A 22,711-nucleotide genomic window follows, 5' to 3' on the forward strand; every position below is an offset into this window, starting at 1 on the left:
TTTGCCAAGTCCCAGGGCTGCAGCTCAGCTCTGGGCTTGGATGTTCTGCACTGGCATCACCTGTTGATCTTGTGGCCAGGCTGCAACTCAGTGGGTGCCAGCTGGAAAACTCATGCTGAGGCTGATGCAGGAGTACAGCAAAAGCAGGAAATGCAGGAGCTGATGTTCTCTCAAAGGATCAGGTGCTCCTTTGGCCAAGGGGAGATGCTGTAGGATCTTCTCAGTCTTCACAGGAAGGTTTCCTGAGCTGCCAGCTTGGAGTGTGCACATTTAAGCACATTTAAGGAGACAGATTCAGCATCCTCAGGTGTGCCCCATCACCTGGCCGTGGGAGAAGTGTTTTCCAAAGGGGCTGGCACTTACTGCCCAAATGAAATGAAAACCCTTTGCTCCAGCTACAAGACTTTAGGGAAAATTGTCTTTCTCCCACACTGAATGATTGCAGTCACTGTCACACTCCAGTGTGTGACATACAGGAAGGAAAGCTGGACTCTCAAACTCCTTGGATTCACATTCATGAATTACATTTTGTTATTGCTTCTGACTGGCTAAATCTGCTTAATCTGCTGTAATTCAAACCATAGGCATTTGTCCCCTGATCTTTCTCCTCATACTTAGGATGATCCCCATGTCTTAGGAGCATCCAGTCCCATGGTCAGTTTTTAACCAGAGACATCCTGGAAAGATATTTTTCAGTATGTATTTCTGCTTGGCTGGTGTGAATGAGCTTGACAGGTTGCAGCATCTCAGGACTGGAGTGGATCCTTCACAGGTGTTAGAAGAAAAAGGAGTTTCTCTATAAAAAACAAGAGCAATGTCTCTTAAGAAATGCCACATGGGATTACAGGAGAATTCAAAGTTTTACATCAGGAAGGCTCTCCTGGCTGAGGGCAAGAGAGACTGGAGAGTGAGTCCTCAGGAAGGACATCCTGTTTGGGAATTGTTCAGACTCAAACTGCTTTCTCCATACTCCACATGCAGCTGAAGACATCCAGTAGATCAACTCCAGTGAGTGAAGCTCCTGAACAAAGCCAAGCTGGGCAATTAAAATATGGTTGCTGTGTCAGTCCCTACAGCCCATAAATTGGGTGAGAATTTTTTTTAATTCAGGCTTCTGTTTTTCACTCTTGCCCAGTCCAGCCTTTATGATGCTCACTAACAGCTTACAACAAGCTCTGTTGTGCCACCAGGCACTGGAAGAATTCTCTGGATGTGATCTGGACCAAGTTGTGGCAAGGTGTTTTTCTACCAGTGACCATCAAAATTGCCTTTGATCAAGATTAATTTGATTCTCTGCTGATCTGATGTATATTTAAGTGGGTGATGTGTGGAAGAAAGGTTCAAATTTATCAGGAAGATGGAATTGCTGTCAAGATCAGCCCCTTAAGAGTTACCTTTCTGGGGGAAGAGGGTTTGTTACACTTGCTGCCTTGGCAGGAGGAAGGCAAATGAAAGCACGGGTTTCTTTGGCACCTGCTAAATGTCACAATATCCTCTCATTTCTCCTCTGCAGCACAGGGGTCCTGCTTTGTGCCAAGGGATTCTCCCCCCTCCTAAGGGTTTATCTGACATTGAAATGGAAATTTATGGCTCCAAGGATGGACTCAGCTCTCCGTGGCCATGGAACTCCCTCTGTAATTCAGTCTTTCATCTACCCTAGTGCTCCCATGCTTGCTGTTTTTCCAGTGTTAGAGCAATTCCAAGTTAGTCCCAGTTCCTGGAGTGGATTCTCTGCCCCTAAAATAATGAATGCAGAATGTTTGAGCCTGTAGTTCAAACCCAAAGTGGGGACTGCACCTCTGCATCCAGCACATTTCTGGAGTGGGAACTGCACAGCTTCAGCTGTGCAGGGTTTGATGCCACAGCACTGCTGCTCATGTGTGCTCAGGCAGAGTCTGGAAGGGAGATGCAGCCCAGACACTCCACATCACAGCAGCCACAAGCAGGGAGAGTGTCTTGTCAGGGTGAATAAAGCATGGAAGCTACTCCAAGAAACATCTTTTTTCCTCGGTGTCTTTTGCTGCCATGGCTGAGCAGAGCTCTCCAGTGTGAACCATCCAGGCAGGTGGAAGTACAGAAGGAATATGAAAGACCCCACAACAGCTGTGTGTGTATGGTGGAAGCAAAAAAGGCAGGTGGGAGGAAAAAAGGCAGGAAGATAAATGCTGCATATTTTACCCTTGAGTGCTGATGGAGCATATTGGCTCATCTGACACCTCAGCTGTCCAGGTTGCTGTCCTGCCTGCTGCAACTTGCTGAGAATTTTTAAAGAAGAGAAAAATGGACCCTTTTCAGGTTCTCTAATTGCTGTTGGGATTTCAACAACTGAGCTGTCTGGTAGCAGGAACAAATCAAATGAGCCAGTCAGGCTCTGCTTGGAAGCTTGTTATGTGTGGAGAGGCAAGGAAACTCTTTGTTCCACTTTCAAGGGTTGCATCTTCATTTGAATTGCCTCCCAACATGGCTTTTTGTCTCACAACCTGCTGCTGTGTCCTGTAGGTGATTCAAAGTGTGAAGAATGACTGAAGAGCATCTGCTGTGCTCTGCACCAGGCTGTAATTGATTGGAAATAATGGCTGTTACCGTGAAACCCATTTTCTCAGCACATTGGAATCAATCACTGCATCGAGAGGAGGGAGCGGCAGCACGTGCTGTTCCCTTCTTTGAAGAGTCTTTGAGCAAATTCTGGTTTTTAAGCCTGACTCACCTCAGCCAATTTTCCCCTGTCTGCTGCCCTCCCTGTACAGCTGTTTATTTTATAGGGAGGGCTGCCCCCTCCTGCCTGCTGCTTTTTTCTGAGAGGTGGAAATGCAGGAGATTTTCCTTTAAAATAGGGTGTATGGTAAGGGCCTGGGGGTGTGATGGGGGATCACACATGCATGTAGACTTTGAAAACCAGGTGTGAGTCCAAGATCTGTAAAGAGAAAGAGTGATCTCAGTTTGCCAGCTGGGAATGTGTCTGGATTCAACGAGAAGGAAGGAGCAAGGCAGGGTCTGCCAGCCCAACAGAGTGAGCAGGGGGGTTGGAAGGCTGGCAGGGGGAGAGCTGGCTCAGTGACCCTCTAGCCTGCAGTGTTTTCCCACCAGGATCCACCCAGTGGAGTGACCACCTGGTGGCCCCCCTGGATATCCTGGCACTGTGCTGTCCCTCAAACAGTGTGGCAGTGACCTCTGGGGACTGAGAACTGGAGCTCTGCAGAGGTTTTGTAGCATTGCTGGCCCATAAATATCTGTGTCAGTCACAGTAGCCTTTCCAAAGAAGCATCTTGTTTAAAGCCACTGAGCCTCTGGCATGCAGGGCAGCTGTGACCAGGACAGTCGTACATGGTGGGTTCATGTGTGTTCATTTGAAACATAAAGGCAATTAAAGGTAATAAATGAAATGAAATTGAGGTTTCCAGTTGGAATCATCTCCTGAGTTCAGGACCCAAAGGAGAACTGCTTGACAGCCTGTTCAGACATCACCTGCAATGTGTTTGGTTTCAAAACAATTTTAATGATGAACTTCTGAATGAAGTGTGTTGTTAGAGGCACTCCATCACCTCAGAAGTGGGATTCTTGCCCTTTCACCTTCCCATTCAGTCAAACTTCCAGAAAAATGTTAATCAAAAGCTGAAAAATATTCTAGTTGACAGCAATGAGATTAATTATTATTTTAGTCAGCTTTGAAGCTTGTAAAGTTTCTGCCTGCCCAAAAATCCCCCTCCATGAAGAATCTGGCATGTCTAAGACAGCATATGGGTCGAGGGAGGAGGGTGATAAGACACAGCAACAGGGGAAGGCGGAGGGCAAGGGAAGAGCTCTTGGTAACTGGCTTAGAATGTTTAGAATCAGTGCAAAAAGGCTGCTGCAGCTCCCCGTGGCATCCTGCCAAGAGCTGCATCCCAGTGGTAACGCCTCAGGAGCAGCCTTTGCCATTTCCGTGGGAATAAAGCAGGGAGCACAGCATGATAGCCTTGGGAGGGAGGGGATGACAGATTCCTCTCCCAGCTCTGCTGACAGTAACATTTCCCTCGTGGTTTTGCAGATCTCTCGGATGGAGTACGTGCATTCCAAGAACCTCATCTACCGGGATGTCAAGCCAGAGAATTTCCTCATCGGCCGGCAGGGCAACAAGAAGGAGCACGTCATTCACATCATAGACTTTGGACTGGCCAAGGAGTACATTGACCCAGAAACCAAAAAACACATTCCCTACAGGGAGCACAAGAGTCTCACTGGAACAGCGAGATACATGTCCATCAACACACACCTTGGCAAAGGTTTGTCTGCATGGGGGGACACTTGCACAGTGTCCTTTAGGCTGGAAAAGCTCTCTGAGATCACTGAGTCCATGTTCACCACTAAACCATGTCCCCAGGTGCCACATTCACACATCTTTTGAACACTTCCAGGCATGGTGACTCCACCACTGTTCAATCCTTGACATCCTTTCAGTGAATTATTTTCTCTAATATTCAACCTAAACCTTCCCTGGTGGTGCTTGAGGCTGTTTCCTCTTGTCCTGTCCTTTGTTCCCTGGGAGCAGAGTCCACTTCTCCTCCCTCCCAGCTGCTCCCTCCTGTCAGGGAGCTGTGCAGAGCCAGAAGGTCTCCCATGAGCTTCCTTTTCTCCAGGCTGAGCCTTCCCAGCTCCTTCAGGTGCTCTTGGTACTCTAGCTCCTTCCCTGGCTCCAGTGCTTTACTCCCTTCCCTGGACACATTCCAGCTTGCCATTTGAATCCTGTAGACCTCCCATATCATCTTGGCTCAGTTCTCTAGCACCCTTGAAGCTATTTGTGAACCTCCCAATGTTGTTTACAGTTGTGTAGCTTTTTTTTTTTTCTTCCCTCTTTTGAGGAATTGAGCCAGCTGAAATGTTGGAAGCCTCATAATTGCAGTTTTTATTAAGAACTAAATAACTGGGAGCAGCCCTGCACTGATAAAAGACAAGCAGGCAGGCAGTGATTGCTGCACTGGATGATAGACAAATAGATTTTTATAGCACAGCACTGTCCCAATGCCTTCCAGTTCCAGGTGGTAGAGTTGGATGTTCCCTGACCTAGTAATTGGTTGGAGAAAATGAATTATTTACATAACTATAAACCTGGCTTTCATCTCCTCTCCTTGCTACTTTCTTTTCTACCAGAAGGTTACATTTCTGTGGCTGAAAGGCAAAAATACCCTTACTAAATGTTTATATTCTCTTAAATCCATAGAAGCAGTGAGATAATGGAATATTCTCTAGGAGGCCTCATAGGATGTTTGTTCCCACTTGGAGAGCTCACTCTCTTTGGGGAGTAAGGAGGGATGGGCCTAGCTTCTAATTTTGGAAAGGGAAGAGTCAGGCAGGGATGGAGGAATGAGAGGGTGCAGTGGGAAGCTGCTGGTGCAGGCAGTGGGGAGGGAACATGTATTTGTGTGAAGTGCACTGTGTGCCTTCCTTAGGACCCATTTCCCACAGGATTTCAACTCCCACCATGGCTCATGCAGGGAAAGGGTCCAAATCAGTTCTGGGGTTGTATTTGAGGGGGCAGTCCCTGCCCAGAGGGGTTGTGAGGAGCTGATGCTTCGCTGGTGACACCAGCCCAGGTGGAATCAGTCCTTTCCCATTTCAAACTCAGGAGTCTGACTGCAGCTTTTCTGAGAGACAGGTGCACTCAGCTATCTTCCTGGAAGTCCATCTGCATCACTGCACTAAATTACCCAGGGCATCCTCTTTTTTCCCCTCCTTTTTATCAGGATAACTGCAGGAACTGTCATTTCAGTTCCCTTCTGAGTGTTCCCACTCCCAGCATCTCCTGTGGGTTAAGTGGGCTGGATCTGCTCTGGATCACAGAGCAGGTTGTTTGGAGCAGGTGGGGGTCAGAGGAGGGGGGATTGCACCCAATGAGTCCACAAGCTCAGTGAGTCCAAGAAAGCAGCTCAGCTCAGCCCAGTGTTGCCTCCACATCTGTCTTTCTCTTCCGTCCTCCCCTGGGGTTTTGGATACATTTTGGCAGCTTGTTTTTGGATATTTTTCCTTTGGCTCTGTGCCCCTTTTTCTCCCCTTCATTTATACTGATAACATTTGCATGGCAGCAGCAGCAAGTGTTCCAAGACACTGGAAGGAGCTATTTTTGATCTGCTCTGATGAGCAGCAGAGGCAATTGGGAAAGGGTTGGCACTGTGCATGGGTAGATCCCTGCAGCTGGTTGTGGATATCCTGTTCCCATTTAGTCCAGAGGAAATGATCCAGCACCACATAGCACCACCACACAGAAAAATTGGGACACTGCTTTACTCCTCTGCAATTAAGAGGTTGGATGTGTGTTGTGCAGTTCCCATGTTATCTCATGGCTTCTGGCTGATTTTACACATTTTCTGGCTTTCTGAAACAGCTTCTGGTATTGCACAAGATCTGAGCCACAGACTGTGAGTGATGTCCCTGTGGTACCTTTATCTCAGATACAGGTGTGGCTGCTGCTGAGATCTCAGAGCCCTTTTTGCTTCTGCAGCAATAATTTGTCATCTCTTTTAGAGCAAAGTCGTCGAGACGACTTGGAAGCCCTTGGCCATATGTTCATGTATTTCCTCCGAGGCAGCCTGCCCTGGCAAGGACTGAAGGTAGGTTTGAGCTTTAGGTTTTGTCCTTTAAAACTTTGGCTACTCTCTACCCAAATGAGAATCCTCTGGGGGAACACTGGCAAATCCAGTCAGAAACACTGTCCGCTGCTTTGTGTCCTTGAAGCCTGACACTGAGGCATTAAGTTTACCTGCAGGGAAGATTTTAAGGTAGAAATACATCAGCTGGCACTTCAAGTTGCCAAATTGGTACAGTTTTGGAGAGAAGGTTGAAGAGAGAGACAGGGACAGCAGGGAGAGAGCTGTGATTGGAAGCTGCCCCGAACTGGAGCGTGACTGGGACACCGTGATTGTTTATGAAATTCCAGTTACAGCAACACAATCCCCCAGCTGCATCTGTGATCCGTGCTTATAATGGGAGCAGTTTGATGGGTTGAGATGCACAGATGGACTTCAGCTTGAAAAACTGGTTTTCTGGCACAAGTATTTGGCTTGGCTTCCCTCCAGAGACACTGGACACTCAGTGCTGGGGAGTTTATGAGATGCTGTGTACAATGTGGAGAGCTGCGAGTAATTGAGTTGCCAACTGCCACCAACATCCATCAGCTGAGCTAACAAGGAGTAAGTCATTTGCTGGCTCCAGAGCTGTTGGAAGCTGCATCTTCACTTCTCCATCACCTCCCTGATGATTAAGCTACTGCATTCAGCTTTGGAATTGAAGGGAGTGAAGGGTCTGAGCAGGTTGGGATTATCAGGCAAGACAAGAGCTCCTGTTGGAAAAAGGAGCCAAAGCTGCTCGGCAGAGCTCTGCAATGGTCAGTGGGTATAGACCCAGCTGGGTTAATAGACCTTGTTCAGCTGTTTTTCACCACCTATCCAGTTAGTCTCAGCTCAGCCTCATCAGGCACATGCCAAAAATGCTGGCAGCAGCTCATAAAAACAAAGAAGGGTTTTTCAAGGATGAAAGGGATTGTGAAAGAAATCAGACTCTCTCTGATTTTATGTCCATGCCTCTCTGTGTTATTCTAGTAAGTATTTTCTTTCTGGTTTAGTTGAACTTACCTGCTGTAAATTCATCCTGTAAATTATTGTAAAATAATTCCAGGTTTATACAAGGTTCTACAAAAGTTCCTCAGTCCAGTGCTGAACTTAATAAAAATTAGTTCACTCCTTTTTGAGGTGCAGGGCAAACACTGACTCTCCAGCTGGATTTAGAATGTGGCATCTTTGCCCTTCTAGGTTTCCTCTGCTTACACTTTTGGTCTGTGCTGTCAAGGCTGGATCTGCAGAGAATGTTTACAGTGTTAATTATGCTGCTGCCAGGTCTAATTGGCATATTTTGAAATGGAGGCAAGAAGCTCCACTTTCAGGGTGACAGCTGGAGCTGAGTTCTCTGCCTCAGGTTGATTTAGGTGGGAAATCCAACTGCAAATGGTTTCATTTCCTTGTTGACCAGATATTAAACCAGTGCTGAGTGATGGATGGTTTGGGGGTGAAAGGAAAGGCTGTGTGAGAGCAGCTTGGGTTTTGGGAGAATTGTGACTGATGTAGAGTTATTATTAATGTGGTAACATCCTGTTGCACAGAGGAATACTCAGATTGCTGTGTGCTGGGTCTGTTCTCCTGTTGTTTGTGAAGGCAGCTCAGTGGCCCTAAGCCTGGGGAGATCCTGATGTGCCATTGCAGTTCATGCACCTTTATTTCCTTCTCCCATGAAACCTTCCCTGCACAGTCCTCAGGCTGTGGGAAATGAGCCTTGTAAGACACTAATAAGGGTCATGCCTTTCTTGAACAAAGATGTTTGGAACATCCTTGGATGTGCCTTCCCAACAGCCTGTGAAATATTCCTACTGGTGTTGTCTAGGATACAGTTCAGTTACAAGTAACATCTCCTGATGTCAGCCAGAATGGGCATTAAATACCTTGTTTTTCTTCCCATACAGCATGTCCTTTCTCACATGGTTGAACTCTTTCTCCACAACTGTTTTGTCTTTGTGCGCTGCAGGCTGACACCTTAAAAGAGAGATATCAGAAGATTGGGGACACAAAGAGAAACACTCCAGTTGAAGTTCTCTGTGAGAACTTTCCAGGTAAAGCCCTGATGGGATCATGTGAGTGCACCTGGCCAGAACTTTTTTTGTCAATAGGATGGGCCTGCACTCCTCTGTCAGAAAGTATTGAATGATGTGTAACCATCATGTTGTTCCTTAAGCTGGCAAACAACTGGAGCTGCTGCTATAAGTTAGCAGGGCCTGAGGTCTTAAAATGAACAAAACTCTACTCATCAAGGAGGTTGGACAGAGCCTGTATGCCTGCTTTACTTCTTGGCTTCCTTCCAGAAGAGCTCCTCATTATTTTCCCTCTCCTAAATGACCATGTTGGAACTACTGAGTTAATTCTTTTCCACATGGAAGGTTGTTGCAGGTGTAGGTGGTCAGCTTGGAAAATGGGATGGTGTGTCTGTCCATGAATTCCACCTTCTGGGAGCAGTTTTAAGGGGAGTGTTACTAAACACTTGGTGCTTCTAGCCAAGCCCAAACCTGATCTCCTGTTTCAGACCTTGGAGCTGGGAGAGCAGGATACAGAGTTAGTGCCTTCCCCAGGGTCCCCTGGCCACAGAGTGAGCCTGGGAGGTTTTGTGGGGAGTTTCTGAAGTCCTGACACCAGGGAGAGCACCCACAATTCCTGTAGGAGCTGTTGTGCCACATGGCTCTTTCCCAGCATGAGGAGCAGCAAGCCCGGAATGGGATCATTGTTCACTCAAGTCACTGTAATTCCCCAGATGTCTCTTTTCAAAAACCACCCATTTCCAAGCAGAACAGCTTCAGGTTGGCTGTTCCCATCTTTTTGTCAGTACTCCTCCTCACAGCTCCCTCAGGTCTGGGCTGATGGGAGATGAGAGAAATGAATTTTGTCCCTTCCTTGCCTGAAACTGGTTGTTGTCCACCTTCTGGAGGTACTTAAAAGAGAGGATTCTTTCTTCTCCTTTTTTTTCCCCCTCTTTTACCTCCATGGAGGCTACAAGCCACAGACAGAGTTAAGCATCAATAAGCAGTTTTTACTGATAATTCTTATTTTTGTCAGCTGAAGACAAGGTGATGGGCCAAGGGAGAGCCAAGAAGAGACAGGACAGGAGTTCCTAGGGTTCAATGTTCTGTGCATGCAAAGGGTGACCCAGATGGAGGAAAGCAATTAATTAGCTTAACACCAAACCCTGGTCTGTCAATTAACCCCCTTCAGGTAAATTAACCTGGGAGCCTCCCCCTGTTGGTACAGTTTTGAATATTCAGGATCTGTCAATGTCATGATGGGACACCTTCCACTATTCCAGGATCCTCCAAGCCCCATCCAACCTGGCCTTGGACACTTGCAGGGATGGGGCAGCCCCAGCTTCTCTGGGCAAGACCATTCTAAATGCCTGTGAGCAGCCTGTTGTCAGGTTCACTGAGTTTATTTCTACTCTGTTATTTTAATACAAATATATAGAATAAATCAAGGTGTGGATGGATCAAATTTGAGCAGAGGTGGGACTTCCATCTTTGCTTGAGAAGTGTTTGTATTGTTTTCCATTGAGGACTGTTTTGAAAAGCCAGAGGCAGCACTGGCAGCCCAGATATTGGTTTCTAACAGCTCATTTGGAAGATCCAGGATAAAAGCTGCTGCTTTTTCCCCTTTTCACAGAGGAGATGGCCACGTACCTCCGCTATGTCCGGCGACTGGACTTCTTTGAGAGACCAGACTACGACTACCTGCGCACCATCTTCACAGAGCTGTTTGAAAAGAAAGGCTACACCTTTGACTACGCCTACGACTGGGTTGGCAGGCCAATTGTGAGTTGTCCCTGCAAAATCCTGTGCCTTGCCTTCCAGTGCTGCTTCCCCACCATTGCCTTTTTGATCCCAATAATCCAAATTAATGCCAGTGAGTTTAGGATCAAATCTGTCAATTCTCAACACAGTGAGGTGTCCTGATGTTGTGTTCAGGGGGTTTTTGTAGTGCCTTGAAGTTTTCCTGAGGGACAGAGCCTCATCCAGCCCTCTCTACATACAAGCCTCATTTTCCCATTTGTGACAGTGAACCTGATGAGACTGAATTCCCCCTAGTCTAGCACAGGATTGAAAACCAGTATCTAAAATCCATCTTAAAGCAGGAGAATCATAGAAACCCCCTATAATGGTCATGTTGCCATCAAAAAGGTACAGGAGATCTAGGCAGGGTTCTTATGGATGTTCAGTGAATAATAAAATTGCAGAATGGTTTGGGATGGAAGGGATCATAAAGCCCACTTTGTTCCAACCTCCTGCCATGGACAGGGACACGTTCCAGTATCCCAGGTTGCTCCAAGCCCCATCCAACCTGGCCTTGTCCAGGAGTGGGGCAGCCACAGCTTCTCTGGGCAACCTGTGCCAGAGCCTCACCACTGTCAGGGAGAAATTTCTCCCAAATATATAATCTAAACTTGCTCTCCTAAACTCAGAATAACTTGGAGGACACTCAGAGGCTGAACCAGCTCTGAACAATACATGGCAAGGAAATGTGGGAGAAACCAACTTCCATTTAGCAGTTCCATGACTCCATGTGGACCATGACCCTGAATTTCTTGAATCACATTTATCATCAAAACACAATTAAACTCAGGAAGACCTTGGCCAAAGGATGTGTCATGAGGAAATATGATAGAAGAATCTAAAGCTCTTTGTTTGGGTCATTCTGCTCATGACCCATCCCTAAGACCAGTAATGACATCTGTAAATGAATTGTCACTGGTGTCAGATCAAATGCCATCAGTACTAAACTTGGTACTACTGCCAGTGCTTTACTATATTTAGCATTCCCAGTGCTTACTGTGCTCAACAGAGTTCCTAAGAAATCGTTCCCTTTGTGAATCAAGATTTTATCTCCATTTTTCTTTAATTATGAAGGCAGTTGATAAAGAGCACCTTGTAAGACAAGCATGCTATTGCTGACAACCATGGTGGTTGCCATGGAGATCTCGATGTTGGGAGCAGGGATTATGACTTTGGTGAGAAGAGAGCAGATGAAGCTTTAATTTTTACATGTCCTGTTTCTATGCAGGCGTGATTTTTACAAGTGGTGAGACAATGGGATGAGGAAAACAAGTCTGTGTATTTTCTGTGTGAGACACACTAGGTGGGATCTGACATTGAGTCAGGCACTTAACTGTACCTTCTTAATTAATTTTATTACAAGACATTTGGTGCTGGTGTCCACCATCAAATTCCATATCTGTAAATGACAGGGATTTTACAGCCCTGGCTGTAATTCTGCTTGGCTCCTTTGGGCAGTGTTTTAATGTTTTTCTGCTTCCTAGTGGCTCAGCAAGGTAGGTTTGTGCATGTGAGAGCCTTCACTCTAACCAACACCTTATTTTGCAGCCTACTCCCGTGGGATCTGTCCATGTAGACTCTGGGACCTCTGCAGTGACAAGGGACAGCCACATCCACCGGGATCGACCATCACAACAGGCCCTTCGCAATCAGGTGCATTCCTGGCTCCTGTCCCAGCTCCTCTCCCAGTTCCAGAAGCCACATGGCATTATAGATGGCTGGGGCTGACTGTTGGTCATACCAAGGACAGCTTGTGTTTCATTTACAGATGGTGATCTGAGGAGAATTTTGTCAAAGCAAAAATTGTTGAAATAAGGTATCAACCAGTGGAATTCCTTGGTATCATGAGCCAACTGCAGTCCAGTTTGGAATGGGGTTGTTTTTCTGTAGTTTGTGGGTAAACAGGTTCAAGTGGATCATCCAGCCTGATTAGACTGCCTGACTACCACATTTTTGAGGTGCTTTTACTCACAGCACATAGACCATGGAGCAGAGTTGTGCTGATGGCAGCTTGTTCCCAGGTACTCTCTGCCCACAGCTGTTACAAGGATGTGTGTCCCAAGAACATCCATGTGTCCTTCTAAGGGTGTCCAGTTCACAGTGTGAGTGTTGCAAAGCACAAAGGACAGGCAGGCAGAGCCCTCAGGAAGGCATCACAATCTGGATGAACTGCCACAGGGAAATGGAATTTCCCATTTTTTCCTTTCTCGTTGTACTATTTTGTTGGTGTGGAGAGTTTGGATTTTCTGTGTTAATAGAATTCTCAGACTTTCAGTAGATCCCCAGCTAGAGCTGTTGCTGCTCTTATTCCCAGGGAGTGGTTCTGGATTTATTCTGTTCCCCCAAACTCCATGTTCTGCCCAGTTCCTCAGGCTAGGGTTTGTGGGCACAGAACCAAGCATGGGGTGTAACAACCTGTCTGGGCTCAGCCTTCCTGGGCTCTGAAGGGTCACACAGCTAACATAGGGTAGGATACATCCCAATCCATCAGCTGCACTCAAGATGACCCCTCCTTGGGTAGTGTTGCTGCAGGAAGCTGAGTTGTTTGCAGCACATATGCATGGTGATTAGTGTGGGCTGCTGTATGAGCCCTGATACAGTCATCTGCTTTAATAAATTCCCTGATGGATGCAGTAACCCCCTGGTTTTGGGGGGATTGTTCAGCCAGTCTCCTCTTTTCACCCTGGCCACAGATCTTCATGTTGTGTATGTGTGAGGCATCATTTCCTTGACAGCACAGTGACACCTGGCTTCGTTTTCAGGCATTTTAGTTCACAAAGGCTCAAAGAAATCCCAAAATATGCAGGCAGCCTGCAGGCCTTGTTCTTCTGAGCTGCACAGATAGTCCAGTTCTGGATTGCACAGCAGCTTTTGTCATATTTTCCCTTAAACATTACTTATGATGATGAATTATTTAATATAATATGGGAGAAATCAAGTTCTTCTCACCAAAACACAAACAGCTCTCTTCTGAGGGATGTTCCTTTAAAGTCTTGAGCAAAGCATTTCATTTCTCTAAAGGAAAAAGAAAAAAAAAAAGTCTTGAGAAGTGAACTGGAGGTGTAGGTCTGGGTCTCCAGATTTAATGGCCTAATTTTTGTTCTTGGATGTAATAACTGCAGATTCTCTCTTACAGTATTTAACTCCTAGTAAAGAGCTAATCTCCTCTTTGTAGACTTTTCCTCTGGAAAGTGAAGGGGTTTAATCAAAAATGAGTCTTGCCATGTGATTTGGAAGCTGGTAGGAGGATGATGAATGTTAATGGGAACTTGATGCTCCCAAGCTCTATCAGGGAACATTTTGTTGGATATCAGGAAAAGGCTCTTCCCCCAGAGGGTGGTCAGGCACTGAGCAGGCTCTACAGGGAGTGGTCATGGCCCAAGACTGCCAGAGCTCCAGAAATGCTTGCACAATGCTCTCAGGCACAGGGTGGGATTGTTGAGGTGCCTATGTAGGGTCAGGAGTCAGACTGATAGTCCTTGTGGATCTCTTCCAGCTCAGAATATTCTATTCTATTCTATTCTATTCTATTCTATTCTATTCTATTCTATTCTATTCTATTCTATTCTATTCTATTCTATTCTATTCTATGCTATGCTATGCTATGCTATGCTATGCTATTCTATGCTATGCTATGCTATGCTATGCTATGCTATGCTATGCTATTCCATTCCATTCCATTTCTATTTCTATTTCTATTTCTATTTCTATTTCTATTTCTATTTCTATTTCTATTTATTTCTATTTCTATTTCTATTTCTATTTCTATTTCTATTTCTATTTCTATTTCTATTTCTATTTCTGTTATTTCTATTTCTATTTCTATTTCTATTCACAGCATCACTTCCTCAGTGTCATTCCTTAGGTTGTGTTGAGCTCAGCTCAAGCCAACTTCAGAGCCAGTTTATCACATACTTGGCCGTGGAGCTAAAAGAGACACATCTGGCTCTTGTGGCTACTGGAGTCTTTCCTGGAAATTGGTTCCAGGCTCTCAGGCAGGAGCCTGCTTCTCCCAGTACTAATGTAGCTTCATTCCCTGGGCTGATCAAGTCACCTGATGCCATGGAAGAATAGCAGCTAGAGGAGATGAAATCCACTCCTGTGGATCAGTGCAGCCACCATGGAAGTAAATAATGAGGTGCAGCTGGTAAAGAGGAATTTTAGCCGACCTAAAAGCATAAATGCCTTGTTTTCTGCAAAGAAACTAACTCACTAACCAGTACACCTTTATTTATTCTCCTTACTCACCTTTGCCCTCTCCTGTTTCTCTCATGCTCCTGAACTCCTGAGCAGGCGTCATCGGACCGCAGAGGAGAGTGGGAGATCCAGCCGAGCCGGCAGACAAATACCTCGTACTTGACATCTCATCTGGCTGCAGACAGACATGGAGGATCAGTGCAGGTACTCTTCTTCTGTGTGTGCAGCCTTTGTGTTAAACCTCCTGAATTCTCCTCAAATTGCAGCAATGTCGTGGTTGGGAGAGCAGTTTTACTGGTCCTGTCCTGTATGTCATGCTCAAGTCATGGTTTGGGAGGGACCCAAGCTGTGATGGCCAACACCATGGCTTTTACTGTTGGAACAAAAGTTTTAAGCTGTTTTGAACCCAGATTTGTTAAACTGAAGACACAAAGGAGTGGCATTAGTAGGTCTGGTCTATAAAGTACCCTCTACCCTGTCGTGGAGGCAGTACAGGCAGCTGAAGTAGGATTTTTTGTACATAGGCCCCATTAATGCTGTGAAAAGAATTGAACTGTTCCAAAGCAGATCACCACTAGTTTGAGGGTGTGGTGAACACAAGGTGGATCTCCAGAGGGTTGCACTGGAAGGAGATGAGCAGAGGATGAGCAGGCATTACCAGTGTTTTTAAATTCCTGAAAAATTCCTGTTGGTGAAGCCCTACCTGTCCTGGTTGTCACTCAGGCTCGCTGAGGGACCTTCTGGCACTAAAGCCAGAGTGAGCTGGCTGGACAGGCTGGAGAGAAGCTGCAGGAGTCATCCAAGCAAATAACAACTCTGCTATCACTGCCTCTTTGGCAGAGCTTTGCTGCGAGAGCTTGCTCTGCTGTAAGACACAACACCTTGAACACTGGCTCTGGTGAAATGGGAATTAGAGCTTGGAGCAGGACAGAGCTGAGCCAAGGAGACAGATAGTGCAGTGTCCCTAAGAAAAATGCAGATTAGGTTGACAGTTTTACTTATTCCTGATAAGTTGGGTTTAATGTGGTTTTGGCTTGATTATCCAAGATCCTCTTTTAATTTAAAGGTATTTTACTGAGTTGCAGAGAAGCAAAGATAAAGAGGACCTGATGAATGTGTAGCTCTGCTCTCAGATGTGAGGAGAGAGTAACCTGGAAAAGTGTCCAAGGTCAGGCTGGGTGGGGTTTGGAGCAACCTGTTCTAGTGGAAGGTGTCCCTGCCCATGTCAGGAGGTTGGATTAGATGAACTGTAAAGATTCTTTCTGACACAAACCATTCTGTGATTGTACAACTTCAGCACTCAGTACAGAGTAGATGTTTTTATTTATATTTTTTTTTATGTGAGTGTCCTGTTCTGCAATAAAAGGGGGACTCAGGAAGGAGTCTTTTGATAGATTTCTCAGACAAAATAAAGTGCCAACACAGCAATATTATATCTGAGGACTGTTCATTGATAAAAAGGGGTAAGGAATCTTTCATCTCATGTATAACATATGTTCAGGAATAAATAAAAATGAGATTTGTCCTCTCAGGGAGGGGAATGTTTCCTTGTGACAGCAGCACTGAAGCAGCCCTAGGAATCAGATGGGAAGAGTTGCCAACCTGAGCAGTTTACGAGCTCCTTGTGCCACTGTAAGCACTAAAATTCTGCTTATCTGCAGTTGAGAACAGGAAATGTGCTGTGTGTGGCTTCTAGGCTGCAGAGGGTGGAATTGTTCCTCAGCAGACACCCCAGCTCATGCTGGACCTTGGCAGGTCAGCAGCTTTCAAGTCACTATTCCCTTTAAGGCAGAATTTGCCTCATGAAAATGAAGTGGTGGCACATGAAAAGCAAGGAGAAAAATCAAAGCCTTTTGTAAAATGGAATTTAGCAAGTAGCTGAACAAAGTGTGGGAAGAGCCCTGGGAACAATGCAATTAAGTGCCAGTGCTCTGCAAATGTGCAAAGGAAGCATGGGGGTCTGAAGAACCCAGGGTAGCCCTGGGTCACGAGTAATGGAAGGGTTGAAGACCAAGGAGTTGTCCCTCAAGGAGAGCTCTGAGCACTATGTGAGCTGAGTTCTGACCTGTCCTGGCAGAGCCTGCTGCTCTGCTTTGGCTGCTCCAGCCTGGACACTCCAAGGCAGCCACAAAACTTGGCAGCCTCCTAAGAAGGTGCCAAGAGACAGGAGCAAATGGTTATTTCTCAGATTTCCCATTCCCTCAGCAGCCCTTGCCAGGGAGCCTCACAAACCAGGTGTTCCTTTGTGTTGCAGGTGGTGAGCTCAACCAACGGGGAGCTGAATGTGGATGACCCAACAGGAGCCCACTCCAACGCCCCCATCACAGCACAGGCCGAGGTGGAGGTGGTGGAGGAAGCTAAGTATGTTTGCTTTATAACAGCCTTTCCTCTGGTTGATCATTATCCTTCTCCTTGGAAGCGAGTGGGGACATTTTTCTGTGGCAAAAAGTCTTCAGTGCTCGTGTCCCATGCCCTTTTCCTTGCATATTGCTGCTTTTGTGCATGGTGCCTTCAGTGCTGCTGCTGCTTCTCTTTGACACTTGTCATGCCTGGAGAACATAACTCTTACTCAGAGCATGCATTGGCAGATATACATTTCAGTAACACAGATACCAAAATACCAGGAGCTGATCTCAGGAGTCCCAGTGAGCATCCCCCATTGCAGAGGGAGAACACGCTGTGCTCTCGTGAGTGTAGGAGTAGCTTGAGCACAGCTCAGCAGAGAGATCATTGGTCTGAGTTGTCACTTCATTTCTGGCTGTGAGAGGTGGGTCCCAGGTATCCAGAACAGTCTGGAAGTAACTCTTGCAGGGATGGCTAGTTCTCCCTGGGGGTTGTCTTGGTCCAGCCCTGAGAAACTGAGTGAGAGGAACCAGAAGCAGCTTGTGGAGGAGAACGTGCACCCTCAGAGCTGACCTCTCCTGTAGCTTGTGGTCAGAGGTGAGAACTGCTGTCAGAGCTGCTGCTTTGACCATCTTGACTCCTGTCCTGTATCTGGCACCATCATGTCACCTTTTGCACCTTCTTCTCACCTCTGAACGAAACCAGGACCTGTCACTGCAGAGTCACCACAGAGTTCTGGCACTCCCCCAGCGAGGGGCCAATTGGCCCAGGGCTGCCTTTGAACTGGTCAGTGCTGAGACATGGCCCAGCTGCCTGGTTATTATCTGACTGGGTGATATGGTGCCACTTGTCCCCCATTGTTTGCCTCAATCTTCATGAGCACTTGTGTATGAAGAGGAAGAGTGGCAGGTGCAAGGAAGGGGGTATGGGTGGGAAATGTCCCTAGGTAAGTCATCTGTGCTGGTTGTCCTGAAGGTATTCTGCTCTCTATTCCCCAATCCCTTGGGGTTTGCACCTGTGTGGGATCACTGGTAGCTGGCCTGGCCTTGATCCCAGCAGCCACAGCCACACCTTCTCCCAGCCCAAGAAGCCTCGGATTTGGTGCAGGCTCCTCATCAGGCTGGGAGGGTGGGGAAGATCTTGAAGAGCAGCTTCCAGAATGGGCAACATACCTCTCAGATATGGGTTGTGTGGCTGACAGAGACCACCAGTTTGGCATCATGGGCTCTAAAGAGGGTCCCCCAACATGTGGCTCCTAGGATGGGGAAGACTGTCACCCTCAACAGTTCTGATCCAACAACCCAATGTAAGGAAGAACCAGGAACATCTCCAGCCCATGTTTGTGCAGCAAGGCCAGGTCCAGCCCCCACTCTGTGTACAGGGGAGACATCAAGCCAGGTGGGAAGAAGCTGTGCCACATGGGCCCTATCCCACATGGTGTCTCTCTCCAGCCCTTGTTTGTGTGCTCCCAGATTGGTTTTGGAGGTTTTGGGAAGCAGAGCACAAGCTGCTTTGCACTGACAGGTTTGGAGTCTCTCATAATTCCTAAATATAGATTGCTTCATTCTGCTTGCCACAGGGAGGGCTTTGTCTTTCCTTACATCTCTGATCACAAATCCCCTCAGGCACACAAGAAGGGTAAAGGACTTTGGGATTCTGCTCTGCAGAGAAGGGTGCCAGAGAGACCTGGCAGGAGCTGGAGCTGGAGCTGGGCTCTGTGTTTTGAGATGATGTGCAGTAGTGGGATGGGCTTTCCCTGCCACTCCACGGGCAGAGCTGGAGAAAAGCTCTGGATTCTGGCAGTGGGTGTTGATGGAGGGCAGGTCTCAGGTGTAGATCCATCATCAGTCCCTTCTGCTTGCAGGGGACAGGAGCTGAGGTGACCCAGACTCCCTTTCTGATCCCAGCTCCAGATAAGAACCTGAGGGGTGTGGTGCCTCTGGAAAGTGGGTGTTGGTGAGAGGCCGTGCTGCAGGAGGAGGTGGCGAGGGCAGGTGTGAGTGCTGGGGCGGGCGGCGGGCAGGCCTGCTGTGTGTCTGCCGCTCGGCACTGCATGTTTGCATGGCTGCAGCGACTCGCTTCCATCCCACCTCTGTGAACTAATCGCTCTTTCTTCCTTTCTGTGTTTTTTCTCTATACTCTCTGTAGCTGCCTGAAAATGCTCAACTTGTGGTGAGTCCCTCTCTCCAGTCCACATGCAAGGGGGAGCGGACCAGACTAGACTGGGGTTGGCAAAACCAAACCCACCAAACTCTAAAAAGGCACAAAGTCAAAGCCAACCCAGAGCTGTTTTGATTTTAGGACCTTTTGCACTATTGGGGAGGGCATGGGCTGTGTGTGACCGGCCACACTAAGCTGAGGGATTCGGCTGATCTCTGAACAAACGGATGCAAAATCAGATTTTAATCCTTTCCTATTTGGCTTTCCATCTCCTCCAAACGTCTACGTCCGTGAGCAGATGATGCCTGATGGAGTTGGGCAGAGTCAGGCCTGGGCTGGCTGAGCCTCTTGCAGGAATTCCTCACACAGACAGTTACAAAGGGAAAAATCCTGCACTGATCATTGAGGAGAGGGGCCAGATGCTTCCTTGGAAGGTCATCTTGGAGAAATACAGGAAGGACAAGGCCAGGGAGTCCTCATTAGTGACAGAGCCCCTACTCAGAGAGGGTGGGTTCAAGGTGGCTCCTTTCCAGCCAGCTGAGGTGCAGGTGAATAGGCTTCTCCAGGAAAAAAGGGGTGGAAAGGTTGGGATTAGCACTGATCCAAGCCCAGCTTGGGGCTTTATCAGGGTCTTGAAGCTGCAGCTGTAGTGTCCCAGTCTCAGTTTGTCCCAGGAGGTGCCCCTTGAGGAAGCCATGTATCCTGTAAGTGAAGGACCAAGCAGACACTCAGATCTGAGTTTGTAGGTTCCAGGGTAGGCTGATGGTTGGAAATTGCCACAGAGTGAGGGGACCAAGCCCATGTGTGGCGAGGAATGTCCTTGTTGGATGGGAGACTGACTCTGCCCTGCCCTCCATAGGCATCGCCTCCAATACTCTGGCACCTCTGGCTTCTCTGTATGTCGTAGTCTGGGGCTGTTCTCTTGGGCATCATCTGCATGCAGAGAGATCACGTTCTGTAACTGTCAGCCTGCCTTATCCTTTTGTTTTGGTGTTTTGCCTTTGCCTGTCTGAACTCCCAGGATTTCCTTTCCTGAATCCTTCCCTGGACCTCTGAATAAGAGCCTAAAAAGACAGTTACAAGGAAAAGCAGCCAGAAGTCAGTCAGCTCCCTTTGTTTGGTGCCCAAGGAGTTGAGTGCTGCTCAGCCCCTTCTTCCCTTACCTGCTGCATGCAAAACCATCACTCATGCATCCTCCATCCTCTCCCTGTGACGTCTCCCTTACTCACCATCGCAGAAGCCATGAAGGAAGGTGGCTACAGTGGGAGAGAAATACTGCAACAGGCTAAAGCAGGAGATGGGGGCAAGATGGCCCAGGACAACAGAATGCCAGAGCAGTCCTGGGGCGGGGGTTCCAGCCTGGGATGGGGTGCTGAGGTGGCAGACAAACACCTCAGGGTGGGTGGGCAGCAATGGAGGTATCACTTGACCTGCAAGGACAAGGGCCTTGCATCTCTCCTCTTCCCACCGCCAAACTGGGCCTGTTCAGGAGCCTAGAGACAAATCACAGACATCAGTCTGTGCAGTGGGAAGGGTCCCTCCTCCTGGGGGGCTGTGGGAGCTCTCCATGTCACAGGGAGAGTTGTTTGTTGTGCCAAGCAGTCGATCTGTGCTGGCAGGCTCAGCTCACGGCAGGTTGTGCTCACCCATCGCTTTTGCACCCCAGAGTAAGGCTTGAGCACCCAGGGACAAGCATCTGGGTGAGAGTTCCTCCAGCTCTGAGAGGACAGGGTTGTAAAGTCGACATTACAGTGAAAAATAGTTTGGAGAAGATGTTAGAGTGGCTTGGAATGTTTTTAGTCTACAACAGATGGTTATAGGAAAAAATGGTCTTTGCATCCTCATGTTTGCCTGCCACAGCTCAGGGAGCATTTGAACAACACTCTCAGGCACATGGCTGGATTCTTGGGGCTGTCCTGTGCAGAGCTAGGAGTTGGACTCGATGATCCCTGTGGGTCTCTTCCAACTCAGGATCTTCTAAGACTCAGTGGTCTACTCTGGTTGTTTGTCCAGGCATCCCTTCAGCATCACCCGGGCTTCTCAGGGGACAGTTGTCCTGACAGATGGAGAAAGACATGTAGCTTGGGAGAACTCACACAGATGTGCAGAGCATTCCTGACAGTGGGCTGAGGGTAATCCAGTGCCAAGGAATTCTGTAGGAAGCCAGGAGTATAGGATCTGGATGGCTACTCCCAGTGTATCCCACAGGGAACCCACCGCTCCTCACGGTTCAGCTGTGCTGGGCGTTTCTCCCCCACCTCAGCCTCCACTCTCCATCCTTGCTTCCCCTAATCCTGTGCACCACCCTCGCATCAGATGGGGGAAGAAGCAGGGTTCTGCATCCCAATACTGAGTGATTGATCAGGGTGGAAGCTCTGGTTATCATGAAAGGTTCAGTAAAGAAACCTGGTCCCTGAGCCGAGGTCTCTTTGGAACTTGTTTTTTGTAGTGAACAGTGGTGAAAACAATGTGTCTTGTGGCTGGGAAAAGCAGCCAGAGCTCAGCATCCCAGTCCCCTTCCTCTGGGGTGGGACAGAGGGAGTGGAGCACCTGGGTCTGTTTTACTGCTTTCCCAGCTGGCTCCTCGTGTTCCAGTGGAGCCTGGGAGGGAGGAGCCCAGCCGGGAGGGAGAAGCCTGGCCAGCACTGTGGGACCCCAGCGAGCTGTGGCTGCTCCTCCAGGCCGGGCTGGTGGTGCCATCACCCTCCAGCACCTGCCCCCATCCCGGCAGGGCGGGGCCCGCGCCGGGCAGGCAGAGGTGCTGATGCATGAGAACAGGTGGGGGGACAGTGGGGACATCACGGGGACATTGTGGACACATCACGGGGACGCTGCCGGCTGCCAGGCAAGGGGCTGACTCTCCCTCCTTGTCCTTTGTGCCCTAGGTGCTGCTGCTTTTTTAAGAGGAAACGGAAGAAGACGGCTCAGCGTCACAAGTGACCGGTGCCTCCTGGGCCTTGCAGGAACCACCACACCTGCAGCTCCTGCCCTGTCTCACTGGAAGGGGCTTCTCTTTAGGAGGGAGGAGGAGGAGGCATAGGAGGAAGATAGAAAAACAAAAACAAACAAAAAAAATCCAAGTGACATTTTAAACCAAAAAGAGAAGAAAACGTTCCAAAACAAACCACTCTGGGGTAGATCTGCTGAATGGTCTCCCTCATTCACTCCAAGCCTGAAGCTCCTTTTGGGACCAGGACTGTGGCTGGCTCAGGTCTTGGTCGCCCTGGGAGGGGGGCTGGCTGGCTGACCCACCTTCCTGTTGTTTACGGCGAAGGCATTGCGTTGATGCAAACCTGAGGACTGTGCTTAGTTCCTGCTCACTTTCCTCCCCTCCCTCCCCTGCACTCTGCTCCTCTGTCCTCCTCCCTCCTTAATTAAGTGAAGAAATTCCATAGGCTCAATTGGCTGTGGAGAGGGCAGGAGGATGCGGGTGGGAGAAGGGCCTGACTGCTGCAGCAGGAAGAGACAGGTTCTCTCTGTGGCTCCTTGGGAACAGTTACACTGTAATGTGCAAGCTGTGAGAAATTTGCAATCTACTGTTCCAGTTAGGGGGTTTTTTCTGGCTCCCTCGACACCTCCCTCCTCTGACAGTAACAGAGCAGTGTGGATTGTTTTAAAGAA

The 22,711-nt window shown here is 48.1% G+C and overlaps 1 protein-coding gene across 3 annotated transcripts in view; it reads left to right on the forward strand.

Annotated features, from left to right (window-relative positions):
* CSNK1G1 (casein kinase 1 gamma 1) overlaps positions 1–22,711 on the forward strand; it is a 90,882-nt gene extending 68,171 nt beyond the window's left edge. For all 3 annotated transcript variants that reach the window (XM_056499939.1, XM_056499940.1, XM_056499941.1), the window contains 8 exons: positions 4,028–4,262; positions 6,499–6,584; positions 8,548–8,632; positions 10,224–10,372; positions 11,939–12,043; positions 14,684–14,791; positions 16,842–16,948; positions 21,976–22,711. In XM_056499939.1, coding sequence (XP_056355914.1) covers positions 4,028–4,262; positions 6,499–6,584; positions 8,548–8,632; positions 10,224–10,372; positions 11,939–12,043; positions 14,684–14,791; positions 16,842–16,948; positions 21,976–22,030 — 930 coding nt within the window. In that variant the 3' untranslated portion in view covers positions 22,031–22,711. The remainder of the gene's footprint in view (positions 1–4,027; positions 4,263–6,498; positions 6,585–8,547; positions 8,633–10,223; positions 10,373–11,938; positions 12,044–14,683; positions 14,792–16,841; positions 16,949–21,975) is intronic.

Source organism: Oenanthe melanoleuca, chromosome 10 (assembly GCF_029582105.1).
Source record: "Oenanthe melanoleuca isolate GR-GAL-2019-014 chromosome 10, OMel1.0, whole genome shotgun sequence".
Lineage (NCBI taxonomy): Eukaryota > Metazoa > Chordata > Aves > Passeriformes > Muscicapidae > Oenanthe > Oenanthe melanoleuca.